General features: G+C 46.6%; 1 protein-coding gene across 1 annotated transcript; it reads left to right on the top strand.

Annotated features, from left to right (window-relative positions):
• The first annotated feature begins 7,347 nt into the window (after positions 1 to 7,347).
• LOC144157825 (uncharacterized) lies at positions 7,348 to 13,949 on the top strand. Its single transcript, XM_077688563.1, has 3 exons — positions 7,348 to 7,456; positions 10,149 to 10,369; positions 13,725 to 13,949. Exons 1-3 carry the CDS (start codon positions 7,379 to 7,381, stop codon positions 13,837 to 13,839), a joined length of 414 nt encoding a protein of 137 aa, XP_077544689.1. The 5' UTR covers positions 7,348 to 7,378; the 3' UTR covers positions 13,840 to 13,949.
• Positions 13,950 to 14,153: the final 204 nt, after the last annotated feature.

Here is a 14,153-nt window from a genome sequence, read left to right as displayed (position 1 = left end):
GCCACAGTTACCACCTCCTGCTCGTGGAGCATCGGCAAATCCCTCCCATATGAACAGAAACCTGCCCGCTGGGAACGCCGGCGTGAGCCGATATCACGTGTTTCAGTGGAACATTTTCTGCCGCGTCTATCACTTCTAAGCAGGTTCGCAGACCGGCTGCCGGTTTATGCGTGCACAGGTCTGTAGTGGAAAATAGTGCGAGGTGGGACGGAGCCGTGCAATATTTTGGCCAGAATCCACAAGGCATTGTAGATTTAAGGGGTCGCCCCAATGGCATTCCATTAATTCTAAGGGACACTTTCTGAAGAACGCTTCTCGGATTAGTACTGCCAGCGGCGGCAATTCTCTAGAACCACAGAACACCAGCTCCACATCGCGCCAAGAGCAGACGGAAGAAGAAAAGGCCACAGCGGGTGAACCTCGCGGTACGTTGCTCTCTGGTATCGTTTCACTGTAAATGAGGTTTATTTAGCGAATGAACGTAAACACGAATATACAAGAGGTCTAAGGAAAGCTTGTAATAGTCGCTCAAGCTCTTTTTCATTCTAATAACTGTCCGTGGACACATTTTGCCGTACATCACGACGTTATTATTCGCTGCTGAAACCTCAAAAGCACCCGCCGCGGGGACTCATTGGCAAATGCGTTCTGCTGCTCAGCCAGAGGTCGCCAGTTCCATTCTGGCCGCTGCTGCCGCTTTTGAGGGAATGGCGAAACGCACATAAGCTCGCGTTTCAAGATTTCGGCCCACGTTAAAGATCGGCAGGTGGTCAAAATTATCCCCGAGCCTTTCATACGGTGCGCCCCATAGCCCTTGTGTAGAGGTTCGGTATGTGAAACCCCGGAAATCTGAACCTAAAACTCAAAAACGTGATGCCAATATTCCCCCGCGATCCATAAAATTTCCCCTGGGTCTCTTCAGAACATGCTCGCCGGCCGAAATCGACCTTTAGCTACGGTGTTTTATGTACTAGTATAAGCACAATATTGAAGACCCTGAATGGGACATGAATACGCCCCAATGGCTCACAGGCTAAGGCGTTTTGCTGCTAGCCCAAGGACGCGTTTTTGTGGTGGAGACATAACAGAAAATTATTTTCTTTTGACGCGATTTCGCCACATGTTAAATGTATCGAGGTGGCCTGATGACTTTTGATTCTGATTGTAAGGTTTCACCAGCCGACGCAACGCAGGCGATGAGGCGTGCCGTAGTGGAGGACTCCGGGTTAATTTTGACCACCTGAAGATCTTTAACGTGCGCAAAATCTGGGACAGACGGCCGTTTTTGCTTTTCTCTTTCATCAGAAAAGCGGTCGCCGCCGCGGCCGGGACTTGAACCGAACTCCTTAACCACAGAGCCACCACGGCGGATAGGCATATACGTCTTGTAATCTTACTTGAATGGCCATGAGCAACCTCGTTATTTTCCATATTATAAGCAGCATTTTTCTGCACGCTGCGTCAAACGTTTTCTAAATGGTGACAAGCCACTCCAGTCTCTCAAAAATACTGCTTATAAGTGTAACAAATTGGGTGATTGCTTGAAAAGGGCATTTCCCGGAATGCAGAGCAGTGTTCTTGGCGCCCCGGGCCAAATGCGTCCTTATCCTTACCGCTACACCTTAGAGATATAGAAAATTAATGATTGATGAAGACAAACTTCGTCATTGTAAAAAAGAAAAAGATTTAAATCTAGCGCAGGTGGAATTTGAATCCAGAGCTTCTGTACAGATGTCGAAGGTGTTATCTGTACACCTTAAGGAAGGCGAAAACTAACTTCGTAAGCAATATCCAAGAGCACATAGGACTCTGCGGATAGCCATTGCCCGCAGACATGCCGAGGTATGTCGTGCACATACCTAGGCAAAACTGGGCGCCACTGACTCACACTCACACAGAAAAATTTTTTTTTCCTCTCGGATTCACTCACACACACACTCACCAGTCGACCTCACCACTCACACTCACTAGCACTCACGCTTACTACGCGCCCTCCACCACTCGCACGCACTCGCGCTCAACATTGGCCGTTATCACTCGCAGTCACTCCCACTAGCGCTCGCCACTCGCCGTCTCCCCTTGCACGCGAGTCTGCGCAGCAGATCTTCCATGACTCATGAAACTGAGTAGTATTAGTGCATTACGGTGTCAGAAATCCACCGAAATCGTATTCCTAAATTAACACATGACGAGAGAATTCTTGGGTGTCCCATAGTAGGAGCTCAGTGAAGACATATTTCTGAACCTAAAAGCGATTCCGCAGTTTACATGCACCCCAGCGAGCGACTCCTCGACGAATAGCCAACAGCGATTACAAGCGCAATAGTGGCGCTCACCGCGGTAAACCCCGGACATGGCGCGAGTAACGTGACTGCACTCGCGATTGGTGAGCGGAGCTCACTGCGCGTGGGGCTCGCGCTCACTTGCACTCCCACTGGCCCGTTCAAAACGATAGCGAGGCTCACTGACCCCTCACTCAAGGATGGTGAGGGGGGTGGCCATAGTGGCCATTCACCACTCATGAATGGTGAAAGGGGTGACCATGAGTGACCATTCACCACTCATGAATGGCGAATGGTCAATGCACTCGGGAGTAGGCATGGCGACCTATGGTCGTTCGCGTAGCCTTAGCCATAAATCGACCCGTTGACCGCCACTACACGCAGCATCACAGGGTCGGTGTACATATCTTTCACTTTAGCATATACACATCATGGTGGTCAATTGGTGCGCGACCTCTCGAAGTTCCGCATGTCACGGCTAATATAGCACAAAAATATAAAGCGCTACAGCGCTCAAGCCGCAACCTAGGAAATTCCTCGAGTAATTTTGGTATTGTAGCATGTTTACACCCTGTTAACTTTTAACTGTAATTAACAGTTGGTCCCTGCATAAAAATATTTATTCAGGGTGGTATGGTTAATCCGGCATTTCAGAGGTCCTGCATTAGCTAGTGGTAATTTTGCTTTGCTTTTTTGGGCTCGTGAAATCCGGCACTAGCTTTTTCTCTTCTAATTTGCATGTCTCCCCATAACTGCAGATGAGCGAACACCTGCCAACCGGAGAGTCAACTCCGAAGCCAGAAGCCACCGGAGTTGATGTATACTTAACCCCAGTGCCAATGGTAGCCCCAGCGGTCCCGGTCGAAGCGGTCCCGGTCCCACCGGTCTCGGTCCCACCGGTCCCGGTCCCAGCGGTCCCGGTCCCAGCGGCGGCACTGAATACCAGCGGTATAACTGCGGACGTGGATACAAGCCGTTCGGGGAGGGACGCAGCCCGGATACCACTGGAATTGCCCGCTCAGCAAACAGTGTTTATCTGCCGCTTCTGCCAAGGCTGCGACAATCAACTGAGCATGGTTTTACCTTGCAACTGCAAAGGTGCGCTCGGCAGGCGGCGTGTTGTTTACATAGTATTCTAAATGTCTTTTTATCGCAGTGTAAAATTACTAAAAGGATAGTAGAAGTAAGGATGGAAGAAAAGGAGGGACGTTTTTTAGGGAACCAATATCTTACCTGCCACGCACATTAAAGACTATACCATGGTATGAAAATACTTCGGAAAAAAAAGTTAGGTGGGGACCATACCTTTGACATGCAACGTAATGCCAGGAACCCCCGTGTTTATATTTCTAATCAGGGGCAAATTCCGACTGAGTTTTTTTAGAAGGGCAAATATCATGCATGATTCGTAGTAAAATAGCACATACTTTCCGTGGATGTAACCTGTTCATGACAGCACCAAAAACCAGCGACACATGCAAGTATTTTAGGTGAAGTCGGTACTGAAGCTCCACTTAAACGGCCCGTGCAGACAAAACACAAGTTTGGTTCATTCGAAAGAGTGCTTCCTTATAATCATGCTGGCGTCTCATTTAATGCACACGTCGCTCAAATAAGCTCTACAATTAAGAAAAAAGGTAATGGCCATGCGACCCACTGGCTCATTCCCCGCAACAGAACCTATGACGTCATATGTGCCCATCTGCTCGATAGGCTGAGGCCGGCAAAAGCAAACAAAAATTAGGCAGGGCTTATAAGCTTGCTTAACCAGCTATTTTCGCTTAAGGGCTATGCATAAGTATTTTACAGCTGTAAGAATGGTGGGGTGAACAATGAGATTTATGAAAATACAAGTGAACATTGAAGTACCGATACGCACGGTTGTTGGTACTGGGTTCACTATGCATTTTCGCTGCACAGCTGCCCGCCGCTTTGACCCGCCGCGGTGGCTCAGTGGCTAAAGCGCTGCGCTGCTGGGCATGAGGTCGCGGGTTCGATTCCCGGCCACGGCGGCCGCTTTTCTGATGGAGGCGAAAAGCAAAAACGCCTGTGTGTACGAGATTTCGGCGCACGTTAAGGATTCCTAGGTGTTCAAAATTAATCCGGAGCCCACTACTATAGTGGGCCTCGTTGCCTGTGTTGTGTCGGTGCGTTAAACCCTACAGTCAGTCAGTCAATCAATCAATCAATCAATCAATCAATCAATCAATTAATCAATCAATCAGCCCACCGCTTCGCAGTTGTCTTACACAACACTGGCCGATTGGCGTAAGCGACGTTGCCTTACGTGACCCTTGTTGGTCGGGCATACCTCATGCTTTAGGAAACCATTACTTTCTACCGTAACAAAAACAAGCTGGGTGCAAATAAGATCAAATGCAAAGCGACAGTGGACAACGGTCCCAGTCAGTATGGCAGCGCCATCTGGATAGACTGGCGGTAAGCAGGGCTGAAGAGCCTAATGACGCAGTGGAAATTTTTTTCAATACCCGCCCCTGTGACTTCATGGCAGACGTCACAAAAACACAAGATTTGGTAGGAGATCCAAAATTTAACCAAAATTGAATAATTTCTCAGAGTACTGCGTCATTTTCTGCCGGATAAGCACTTTAGGCAGATTAAAACACGAAATATTTTGTATAATATAAATTTGTATTTTATACTTTGTCTGCCTTGTCACTTTAAATACTAAAACTAAATACAGTCAAAGCTCGTCAATTCGAAGTCTGTTAATTCGCGCATTCGGTTAATTCAAACTCACGCCCTTGTCCCGGCACAGCCCTCTGTATTTCAATTGGGGAAAACTACCGTTAATTCGAACGCGTCGGTATCCCGAACGGTTAATTCGAAATGGGATTCCCTTGTTTCCATCGCTCCTCGCAGAAGTCTGCCTAGAGTGATTACAGTGTGATTCAAATCCAAACCAACCAAATTTACTAGAGATGCAAAACAACGAATCAGAAAAACAACAGCGTGGCGCACAACAGCACAACGCTCTGGAAACAGCTTATTTCGCTTATACAGAGAGCTCCGCGCCGCCGGCGCGATGGCTCCACCGCATTTCATTATGATTTATGAAACATTATTTACGATATCAACTGCCACAAATGTGGAGTAGAGCCTAATTCGCGACAACTAGTCCAGAGGTGGCTTCTTTGTGTTCTAGGCGAGCATTGTGGCGCAATTTCCATTCATTTTAGCACCCGCGTGGTAATGGAACTATGCTAATACGAACAATCTTATGGTACCCTTCGAGTTTGAATTATCGAACTTTTACTATATATACATGTCAAGGGGTAACTCAAGCGCTTTCTTACTACAATGACGCAAAATGCCCTCTTTGGTATGCCAGTCAAAAGCCGTAAGGTATTGCTTGTTTGATACACGGCTTTTTTTCTGACGTGACTCTCTTTATAACTAGCCACCACGGGTGATCTGGAATCAAAAGTAGGGCCATAGACAGCTAACCATGTATGTGCACGTGGCACTTACCCGTGCTCCGGATTTGTCGTATTAGGATAGCATCTGAATGCAAATCAATATACCACACTGAAATACTTACTAACTCGCTATCTCCCGCGCTTCGTTTTCTCTACGGTAGACTAATTTTGATTTTATGGCTCTCCGCAGATATTCCAGCAAAATATTGCTTCTAAATTTATAAATTGTTTAGTCCAGAAATATGTGTCCCTTTTATTCCTACAGCCATTATACACAGATAAAGCCGCTTATAGCTTTGGCTAATAGCAAAGAGGCTCTATAAAGAGTAGCCGGCTCCAAATGGGTCGACGCCATCTGTAGTCATGAAAGGAACTACTGGCTTGCGTGCGTAATAACCGCCAGCGACCGCAAATACACTACCGGCTTCATATATCAAACACAAGCAAACCTGTACAAGAAGCCGACTTCAAAACTACGCAAGATACACCTGGTAAGCCGCCCGACGTTTGTAAAAGTGCAAGTTAGGAAGGGCTTCAGTTTCCCTCCAAAGTATGCTACAGGTATACGAAAATTCTTAAAGGCGTGTATATGCACTAGTTGGCGAAAGAAGTTCATAAAGTACTACCTAAGTTGACATGACTATAAGAGTAATAATTAGGCTTGAGCAAAGACATCTGACTGTTCCAACTCTCGCTCCTTGAAGGATGCATGCAGGGTGTGGACTTCTAGAATCATCAAATGTAGTCAATGTGCTCTATGGCTTGTGTGGACTTCATATCAGATGTTATCGATAATATGACGAGAGGACTGCGACAGAGGCATAGAGTTGCAAAGTACGTTTTTTTACGTTTTATACCTGCATGGAAGGCGTTGCAGATAAGCCCGGCGCAGTTATGAGTCACTGAGGGCATCCTCCCGAGACAATGTACCAGGTGATGCAGGAGTTGATGGGCGTGTAGGTGCGTGCCTTCCGAAGAGATGTATACTGCCAATCGAATACGTTCAAGTAAGAGAGAAGAAATTCTGTGAAATGGACAAACATTACCAAAAGGTTTGGTGCGTATGATTCTCGCCAGTCCCTGAGTAACTAGAGAGTGAGTGGTAGTCCGGTGTATGATGCGGTGGCCCGCTCCTGTGTGAGTGAGGCATGTGGTTGGGGAAAATATTTTCTTGTATATCTGTGATGGACAATGACAATGGTGTCCGAATAGCTAGGGGTGTACACGAGGGAGGGAGCCTCATGTGATTGGGAATCCATGTTGACCACTATAGTGACTGCTGCTCGGGCCTGCTCATGTGTTCCAGTATTGCCGGTGTGGTTTATGGGCGGGTTCCCATTTTAGGGTAATATTTTTGTTGAATTGAGGTCTCGCCTTGTGGTGGAGCTAGATAGCGTGTGACCATATGGCACTCGAGATGTAGTTAAATATGCCGTTTGGTCCGCGTTCTACTAAAATTTGCTGATTAGCTTTATTGTCCCAACTGTCAGGAAACACGTAATGGGCTACCAGTTGAGTGGCCGCACTGGGTGAAATTGTGAAACAAGAAATGCAATTGGAAAAACTTTGTCACTGTTTACACAGAAAAACTTCATCACTACCCCCCCCTCTTCGTGTGCAGACGACCGCAGCCGGGCCCACGCGAACTGCGTCGTTATGCAGTCATGCCAGAACAAGCGGCACACCTGTCCCAACTGCCATTACAGCTTCACCATCCGCTGGGACACGGAGAAGGTAAGACAGCGCTTAATTTTACTTAATACTTGGTGAGACCGAAATAATTTCAGTTATATTGTGTTCCTGGTAACGTCTATATTGTGTCAGATATATTGTGTTTCTGGGAAGGGAAACCAGGTTACCTGGCTGGACAGCAGCCGCTTATAGCGGCACAGCTGGCATTACTAGAGCTGCAGCAGATAACGGGGAGCGCGCCCACCTCAAAGCTCATTCATGGCAATATAATTACACGTAGCAGCATGAAAATGTTTAATGTGAAAGCTTTTTTAGTGGGGCCGATGGAGTCCTGTCAAAAAGTAATGCTCTTACCTAAACGCTTTAAGATCTCGACCGAAAAGCTCTCACAAAATCTCTCGACACATGGCGCGTGGTCGAGGTCTTCCAGTATGTCATAACGGTTACTTGAAAGTCTCAAAACAGGAACGGTTCTAAATAAGAGAATACATCCATCTATGACAAAGAAGTAGTACAGTAGTAGACCTTTGTACCCGCCGCGGTGGCTTAGTGGCTAAGGCGTTGCGCTGCTGAGCACGAGGTCGCGGGTTCGATTCCCGGCCGCGGCGGTTACTTTTCTGATGGAGGCGAAAAGCAAAAACGCCCGTGTGTACGAGATTTCGGCGCACGTTAAAGATCCCCAGGTGGTCAAAATTAATCCGGAGCCCTCCACTACGGCACGCCTCATCGCCTGCATTGCGTCGGCGCGATAAACCCTACAATCAATCAATCAATCAGTAGACCTTTGTTCATAAACCAGGTATCGATATACATTGCGATCCTTCGTAGATGCGTTTACATATTGCGGGACAAATTGTCCTTTGGGTTCGCTCTTCGTCTGCCATGCGGGTCTTGGAAGGTTGGAAAATCGATTTCACGCATTTTCGGTGAAGGGTGGACGCACTTTTAGCGAAGGTTTTAATGCACTATGACCCACTTTTAATTTTGGGCATCCTGAACCGCGCTTCACAACACAACGACGACGAAGAGAGGGCACAAGACGGCGATGCCACTGAGCTAAATCTTTACGCGGAAGAAAACACGCATATATACGATTACCCATCACACGTCTGTCTAAACGTCATCACCACACAGCGGTGCGCCAACAATCTTAAAGTATCCCACTTGCCACCCCCCTTTCAAAAAAACACATCCTAGAGCATCGTCTTTGACAGGACGGCAGATTCCTTACCGTACAGTGTCACAGAAACATGGCGAATGCACTTCCCTTGGATTTTTTTATACGAAACCCTTCCACCAACTCTTTTGTCAACTCGTCAATGTGGCTCCAAAGAATACACGTGTACTTGTACACTGGGTTGCATTTTTCTCGACTGTTTTCCTCGTGGGCCTTACAGTGCCGAGTGATGTGTCCAAATGGATTATTCTTGAGTGAACCACGGCGCTCCATGAGCCGTACATTGACACACCTGCCTGATTAGCCAATGTACACATTACCACATCAAAATGGCAAGAAGTATACGATGCCTGTCTAGCAGGGAACAAAAGGTGACACATGTTTCTCACTGCACACACTGCTAGCTTTTGTCCTGGCAACTTATTTTGCACCATTTTACATATTCTCAAAAGTATATTCGGGGCCGAAAAAACAACCCGTACCCCGTAACGACCGGCTACATTTTTCTGAGCATGTGAGATACGATGCATGTAGGGGATAACAGCGATCCAGTTTCTTTTAACCGGACGGCCGTTGCAGTGTGAAACGTGTCACCTTTTGTTCCTTGTTCGACGGGCATCGTCGACTCCTTGCCGTTTTCATGTGGTAATGTGTACATTGGCTAATCAGATGGGTGCGTCAATGTGCGGCTCATGGAGCAACGTGGTTCACTCAAGAATTATTCATTTGCATATACCACTTGGTACTCTAAGGCCCATAAGGAAAACAGTCAAGAAAAATGCAACCCAGTGTACAAGGACACGTGTATTTTTTGGCGCCACAATAACGAGTTCACAAGAGAGTTTGGGGAAGCGTTTCATATAAAAAAGTAGAGGGAATTGCATTATCCGTGCTTCTGTGACACTGTACGATAAGGAATTTGCTTTCCTGTCAAATAGAATGCCTTAGGTTGTGTTTTTTTTCGGGGGGGGGGGGAGACGGGGAAGTGGGCTAATGTAAGATGGTTGGCGCAAGGCTGTGTAGTAATGGCGTTTAGACACACGCGTGGTGTGTGATTGCATATATGTGTGTTTTCTTTTTATTAAAGATGTAGTTGAGAGTCAGCGCTGTCTTGTGTCCCCTCTTCCTCGTCTTTGTGTTGTTAAGCGCTGTCTCAGATGGACGGATACCAACTACCCCATCTGTGCATTGTGTTGATTTTGGACATCTTTCGCGCATCTTTCAACTCAGAAACCATGTTAATCAACCGCCTTCAGTTGGCCCAAATTAATGTTCGGAAATGTATTGTCCAAGTATGACATTGCATATTTTCAGTTTCGTTTTACTAGGATAATCCTAAGTAAACCGGGTGCCCTCACATCTTTTTTAGAAGTGGAAAAGACGCTTCCTGGATCTACCTTCCTGCCAAGATTCAAAATGCAAAAACAATTTTCATATCTAGCTGTGTTTTAACACCAACGCGTTCGCCCTCCTGGAAACTTTTCTTTGTCACTCGTGCTGTAAGCTTTCTAATTTGAGACGACCCTTTTCTTATCTGACCAATTCGCATGCACTAAGACCTTCCTGGAATGGCTCAAGGACCGGAACCATATCTACGACCACCTCATGTTCATATTCGGCATCCTCTTCACGCTCAGCCTGCTTCTAGTGCTCGCGTTAGCCTGGATGCAGGCCACCCAGACCATGGCACACTCTTCCTGGATGCTGAATTTACCGGTCGCTGTTCTGCTGACGCTACAGACCGGCACCTGGTTATCTTTCGCGGCTTACAACCTCTGGTGCGTTGAACGCTACGAAGCGTCTATCCTTTTCCTCCCCAGCAGGATCGAGAAAAAACCGCCCTGTTAGACCACACTGCACGTCTCGGAAAGTAATTGGCCTGGGAACCACTTTCTGCGAGGCTGCCTGAGGGTCTGGCCACCTGCTCTTACCCACGCGAAACGCACGACCTGCTGGCGACTTACGAGAGTGCGCGACCTAAAACAGATCCGCTGTTAAAACCAGCAGTACGAACAAAGTGGGAATTCGTAAGGCACTTAGGATCTGCGGATGTCATCGTCTTTTTTAATCTGGCAACCCGGGATTGCAGAAACTGCTTTGTGGAGTTTGGTCGGAGAACTTTTACGGTTGGGCTAGAAATCAACAGATACATTTATATCACTAAGGGTGAAAAAAATACACCCCTAAAGTAGGCCACAAAATTCTTGAACAAGTTGTCGGTCAAGTTTGCAGTACTATTAAAAATGACCATAAGAAATTACTACCGGTATAGGTGTGGGCTCGACTGCGTTTGGGAAGTGTTCAGAAGCAGCAATCTCTGACTCTTAGGAGATTGGTATACACGCCATGCGCGCTTTTGTTGAATATATATGGGGCGGAAATATAGGTTGTTACAAGATGTCTTGGAGGAAGCCTTACATCGGCCAAGACGTAATGAAAGGAAGGTCAGTGGGTTGACACGTATGCATAATAACATGGCGTAATTGCGTTATCGATTAGCAAGAAGGTCGTGTTGAATACATTTCGGCCTATTGAGCGCAAAAAGTGTCATTCGGCGGGCACCTACGATGCAAATGGCCGATAATCGGTGGACGTTGCTTAAAACGGAGTGGCTACCAAGGAACGGCCAATAAGTTATACCGTGGCATAAAACCCTATATCTTTATTAAGCATAAAAATTTCATAATCTAATGTCCTCGGAAGGCCGAACATAGGAGTGCTTAGAATTGTCTGGGAGAGGAATTTGACCGGAAGTCTGCACGATTCGGGTATGTATGATGATGCTGATGGCACTTTGTTGGCGGTAGTGTTGATTATAGTAATAAAAGGGGAGTGGTAAGACGAGTGAATCGAAAAGGGGAATGAGGAGGCTTAAGAGTATAACCGTGAGAGAAGGGATGAGGAGACGGACAACAGGAACTTAAAAGTGCTTCGAATAGGAGGAGGGCTGGGACGGATGGCGTGTGAGAGAGAATGACGGAGATTGGCAAAATAATGGGAAGAGGTATAGGCGTAGTGCATGGTCCCAGAAATAGAATAATAACAGTAACAGTTTGCAACGAAAATGAGGACGGGAGGGGAGCGGAAAGAAATGATGTAAAGGTAATGAGAGGGGAGGGAAAATAAAGAGAGAAGTAAGAAACTATCGTTAAAAGGGGTAGCGGCCAGAGACGGCGTGGTTTTGCGGGGGAATAGAAGTACACGGCTTGGGATGTCCGGAACTGTAGTACGGGTGGGAAGGAGAATGCGCACGTTGGTAAGGGAGAGCAGTTTAACGAGGGGGTCAAAAAAGTAGGATTGAGACAGTGGTAGTGAAGGCAGGATGGAAGAGGCCCAGAATAGAGGACAATCGCCGGAGGGGAGGGGAAGAATGAATGAATGAATGTGCTTTATTTAAAGGAGGCACGAAGCCCTTGGGGGGAAGGAGGTAAGTGGGGAGGGGATGAAGAGGGGAGGGGAAGTGTTAGAGCGGCAATAAGATGGAAAAGAGTTGAAGCATGACATGGCAGTAGCCATAGTAGGCGTCGTTGGCTAAGGTGGATTTGCGTAAAGCTAAGGCCTAAGGGACATCATGTTACATCAGACTGCATCTCAGCAGTCCTCATTTAGCACTGTGGCCACAAAAAGTCCAACGGGAAACGAGACCTCTTTCTTGGTACAAACCAGCGACCCTTCGAAAGATGCCCCCTGGTGCACCCTACGGCACCGCTATTTTCCAAGTTTCCCGAAAAAAATTATTCGACCTAGGGATGTGTTCCTGAAATTCCAGAAATGGCAGGCAAAATGGTATTGTCTGTCTCTGCTCTTGCAATGAAGCAAGAGGAAATGCCGCCACCTTTTTTCTTTCAGATTGCTCTGAAGAACGGGTCGATGTATATCAAGCCCTTCCTTCACCTTAAGATGTACCAAAAAAAGGCACGAAAGTTCAAAGCTAGAACTGCCAATGTAGTTCACTAGCACACGTCCTTCTGGCAATCAAGGCACCTTTCACTACAAAATGAAGGTAAATCGTGCTACGTAGCGTGAAAGGAGTTTAAGGGAGGCATGAAGACAACATACAAGTTTGTTTTCTTCGACAGATTTTGTTATTTATAGTGCCCGCAGCGCTTGTCCGAATGCAAACGGTGTTTTATTCACTGAGAAGTTAATGAATTTACAATACAAGTGTGATTTTCCAGCTAAATCGTGCGTTTTCGTTGTCTGCAATGACATTACAGGAACCCACCACTCTGCAGCCAATTGGGAAGCCTTGTTTTCCCTTAGTGAACCTAGATGCCGCCACCATACCGTGGGAAGCCGTTTTCTGCCTTTGGTTTGTTTGTGGCCATATTTAAACCTGGCTTGTTTTTGTTCGTGGAGAAAACAATCGTTTTGTAAAATGCTCAGTGGGTCGCATGGCCATTCCCTTTTTCCTAATTATGCAGGTCATTTGAGGGAAGTTTGCGTTAAAAGGCGTGTCAGTATGATTCAACGGGACAATCTTTTGACTGAACCAAATTTGAATCAACCAATTGAACCCAGCGGTCGCGCTGAGTTCGCCCGAGCAGCCGTGTTCATGCAGAAATATGCCAGATCCTTCTATAATGGTTGGGTTTGAGGTCTACGGGTCTGCTTCCCACAGCCAGTGAAAAGCCATCGTCACAAAGTATACGTTCTATATTACAGTTTACATTCTATGCCTTCCAGCGCCGTTATTACACGTTATATGGGTACAAGTTGGGGCCAGCGGTAACCCTTCGGTGGTAGATGCCTTTAATCATCTAATAGCGCACCTAACAGGAGGTGGCTGCCCGTGCCTCCGTAACTCTTCACATCGATCTGCGTGTCATCATGTCTTATTTTACATACATTTTTGCCTATGGCGCTATGACTGCCTGAGATTTGTTTCCGTGTATATTGACCACTACAAGCCGAGCAAATAAAGTTTTAAATATTCCTACTTAGAAGTTTTAAATATTCCTACTTAGAAGTACGAGAGTAGTTTAACTAGGTTGAATTAAGCTTCGGTTATCACGTCACAAACATGACAGTTCAAACCTGTTTGGTGAGAACTGGTTCAGAGAACCCAAGGCAACGCATATCCAAGAATTATGACTGAAAACTAAGTCAACGGACATATTCTCGCCTATGCAGGTTGTACAGGAAGGCGTACCTCCACTGGAAGAGCCAGCCTACTGGAAGAGTACCTACCCTACAGGAACGCGAGGTGCAGGCTGGGCACAGCGGTGTCGCACCCGTATTACCTTAGAGAAAACAGAGGCGGCAAGAAGACTCACGCCACAAGAAACAAAAAAGGAATGCTTCACTTGTGATATCTTTCACCTTAGTTTGCAAGACCTGGGCCGGCGAAAGTGACAGTTCAACAACGAGGATTTATATTGACATAAAGGATTTCTACGTACCTAGACTGGTTTGCTCTAGATCCTTAATACACTGTGAACTCTCGTGTGCTCACCCACGTAAGTTCAAAGACCTGACGTGTTTTCACTGTTGTGCATTACATCAGGCTACGCATTATACATTCATTCGAAATGAGTTGACAAATATCACAGCCCCTTTCTT

The sequence above is a fragment of the Haemaphysalis longicornis genome, unplaced genomic scaffold (assembly GCF_048455015.1).
Source record: "Haemaphysalis longicornis isolate Haplotype H1 unplaced genomic scaffold, Haemaphysalis longicornis Haplotype H1 scaffold_10, whole genome shotgun sequence".
Classification (NCBI taxonomy): domain Eukaryota; kingdom Metazoa; phylum Arthropoda; class Arachnida; order Ixodida; family Ixodidae; genus Haemaphysalis; species Haemaphysalis longicornis.
Note: the sequence above shows the minus strand (reverse complement) of the source record. Positions and strands in the feature narration are given on the sequence as shown.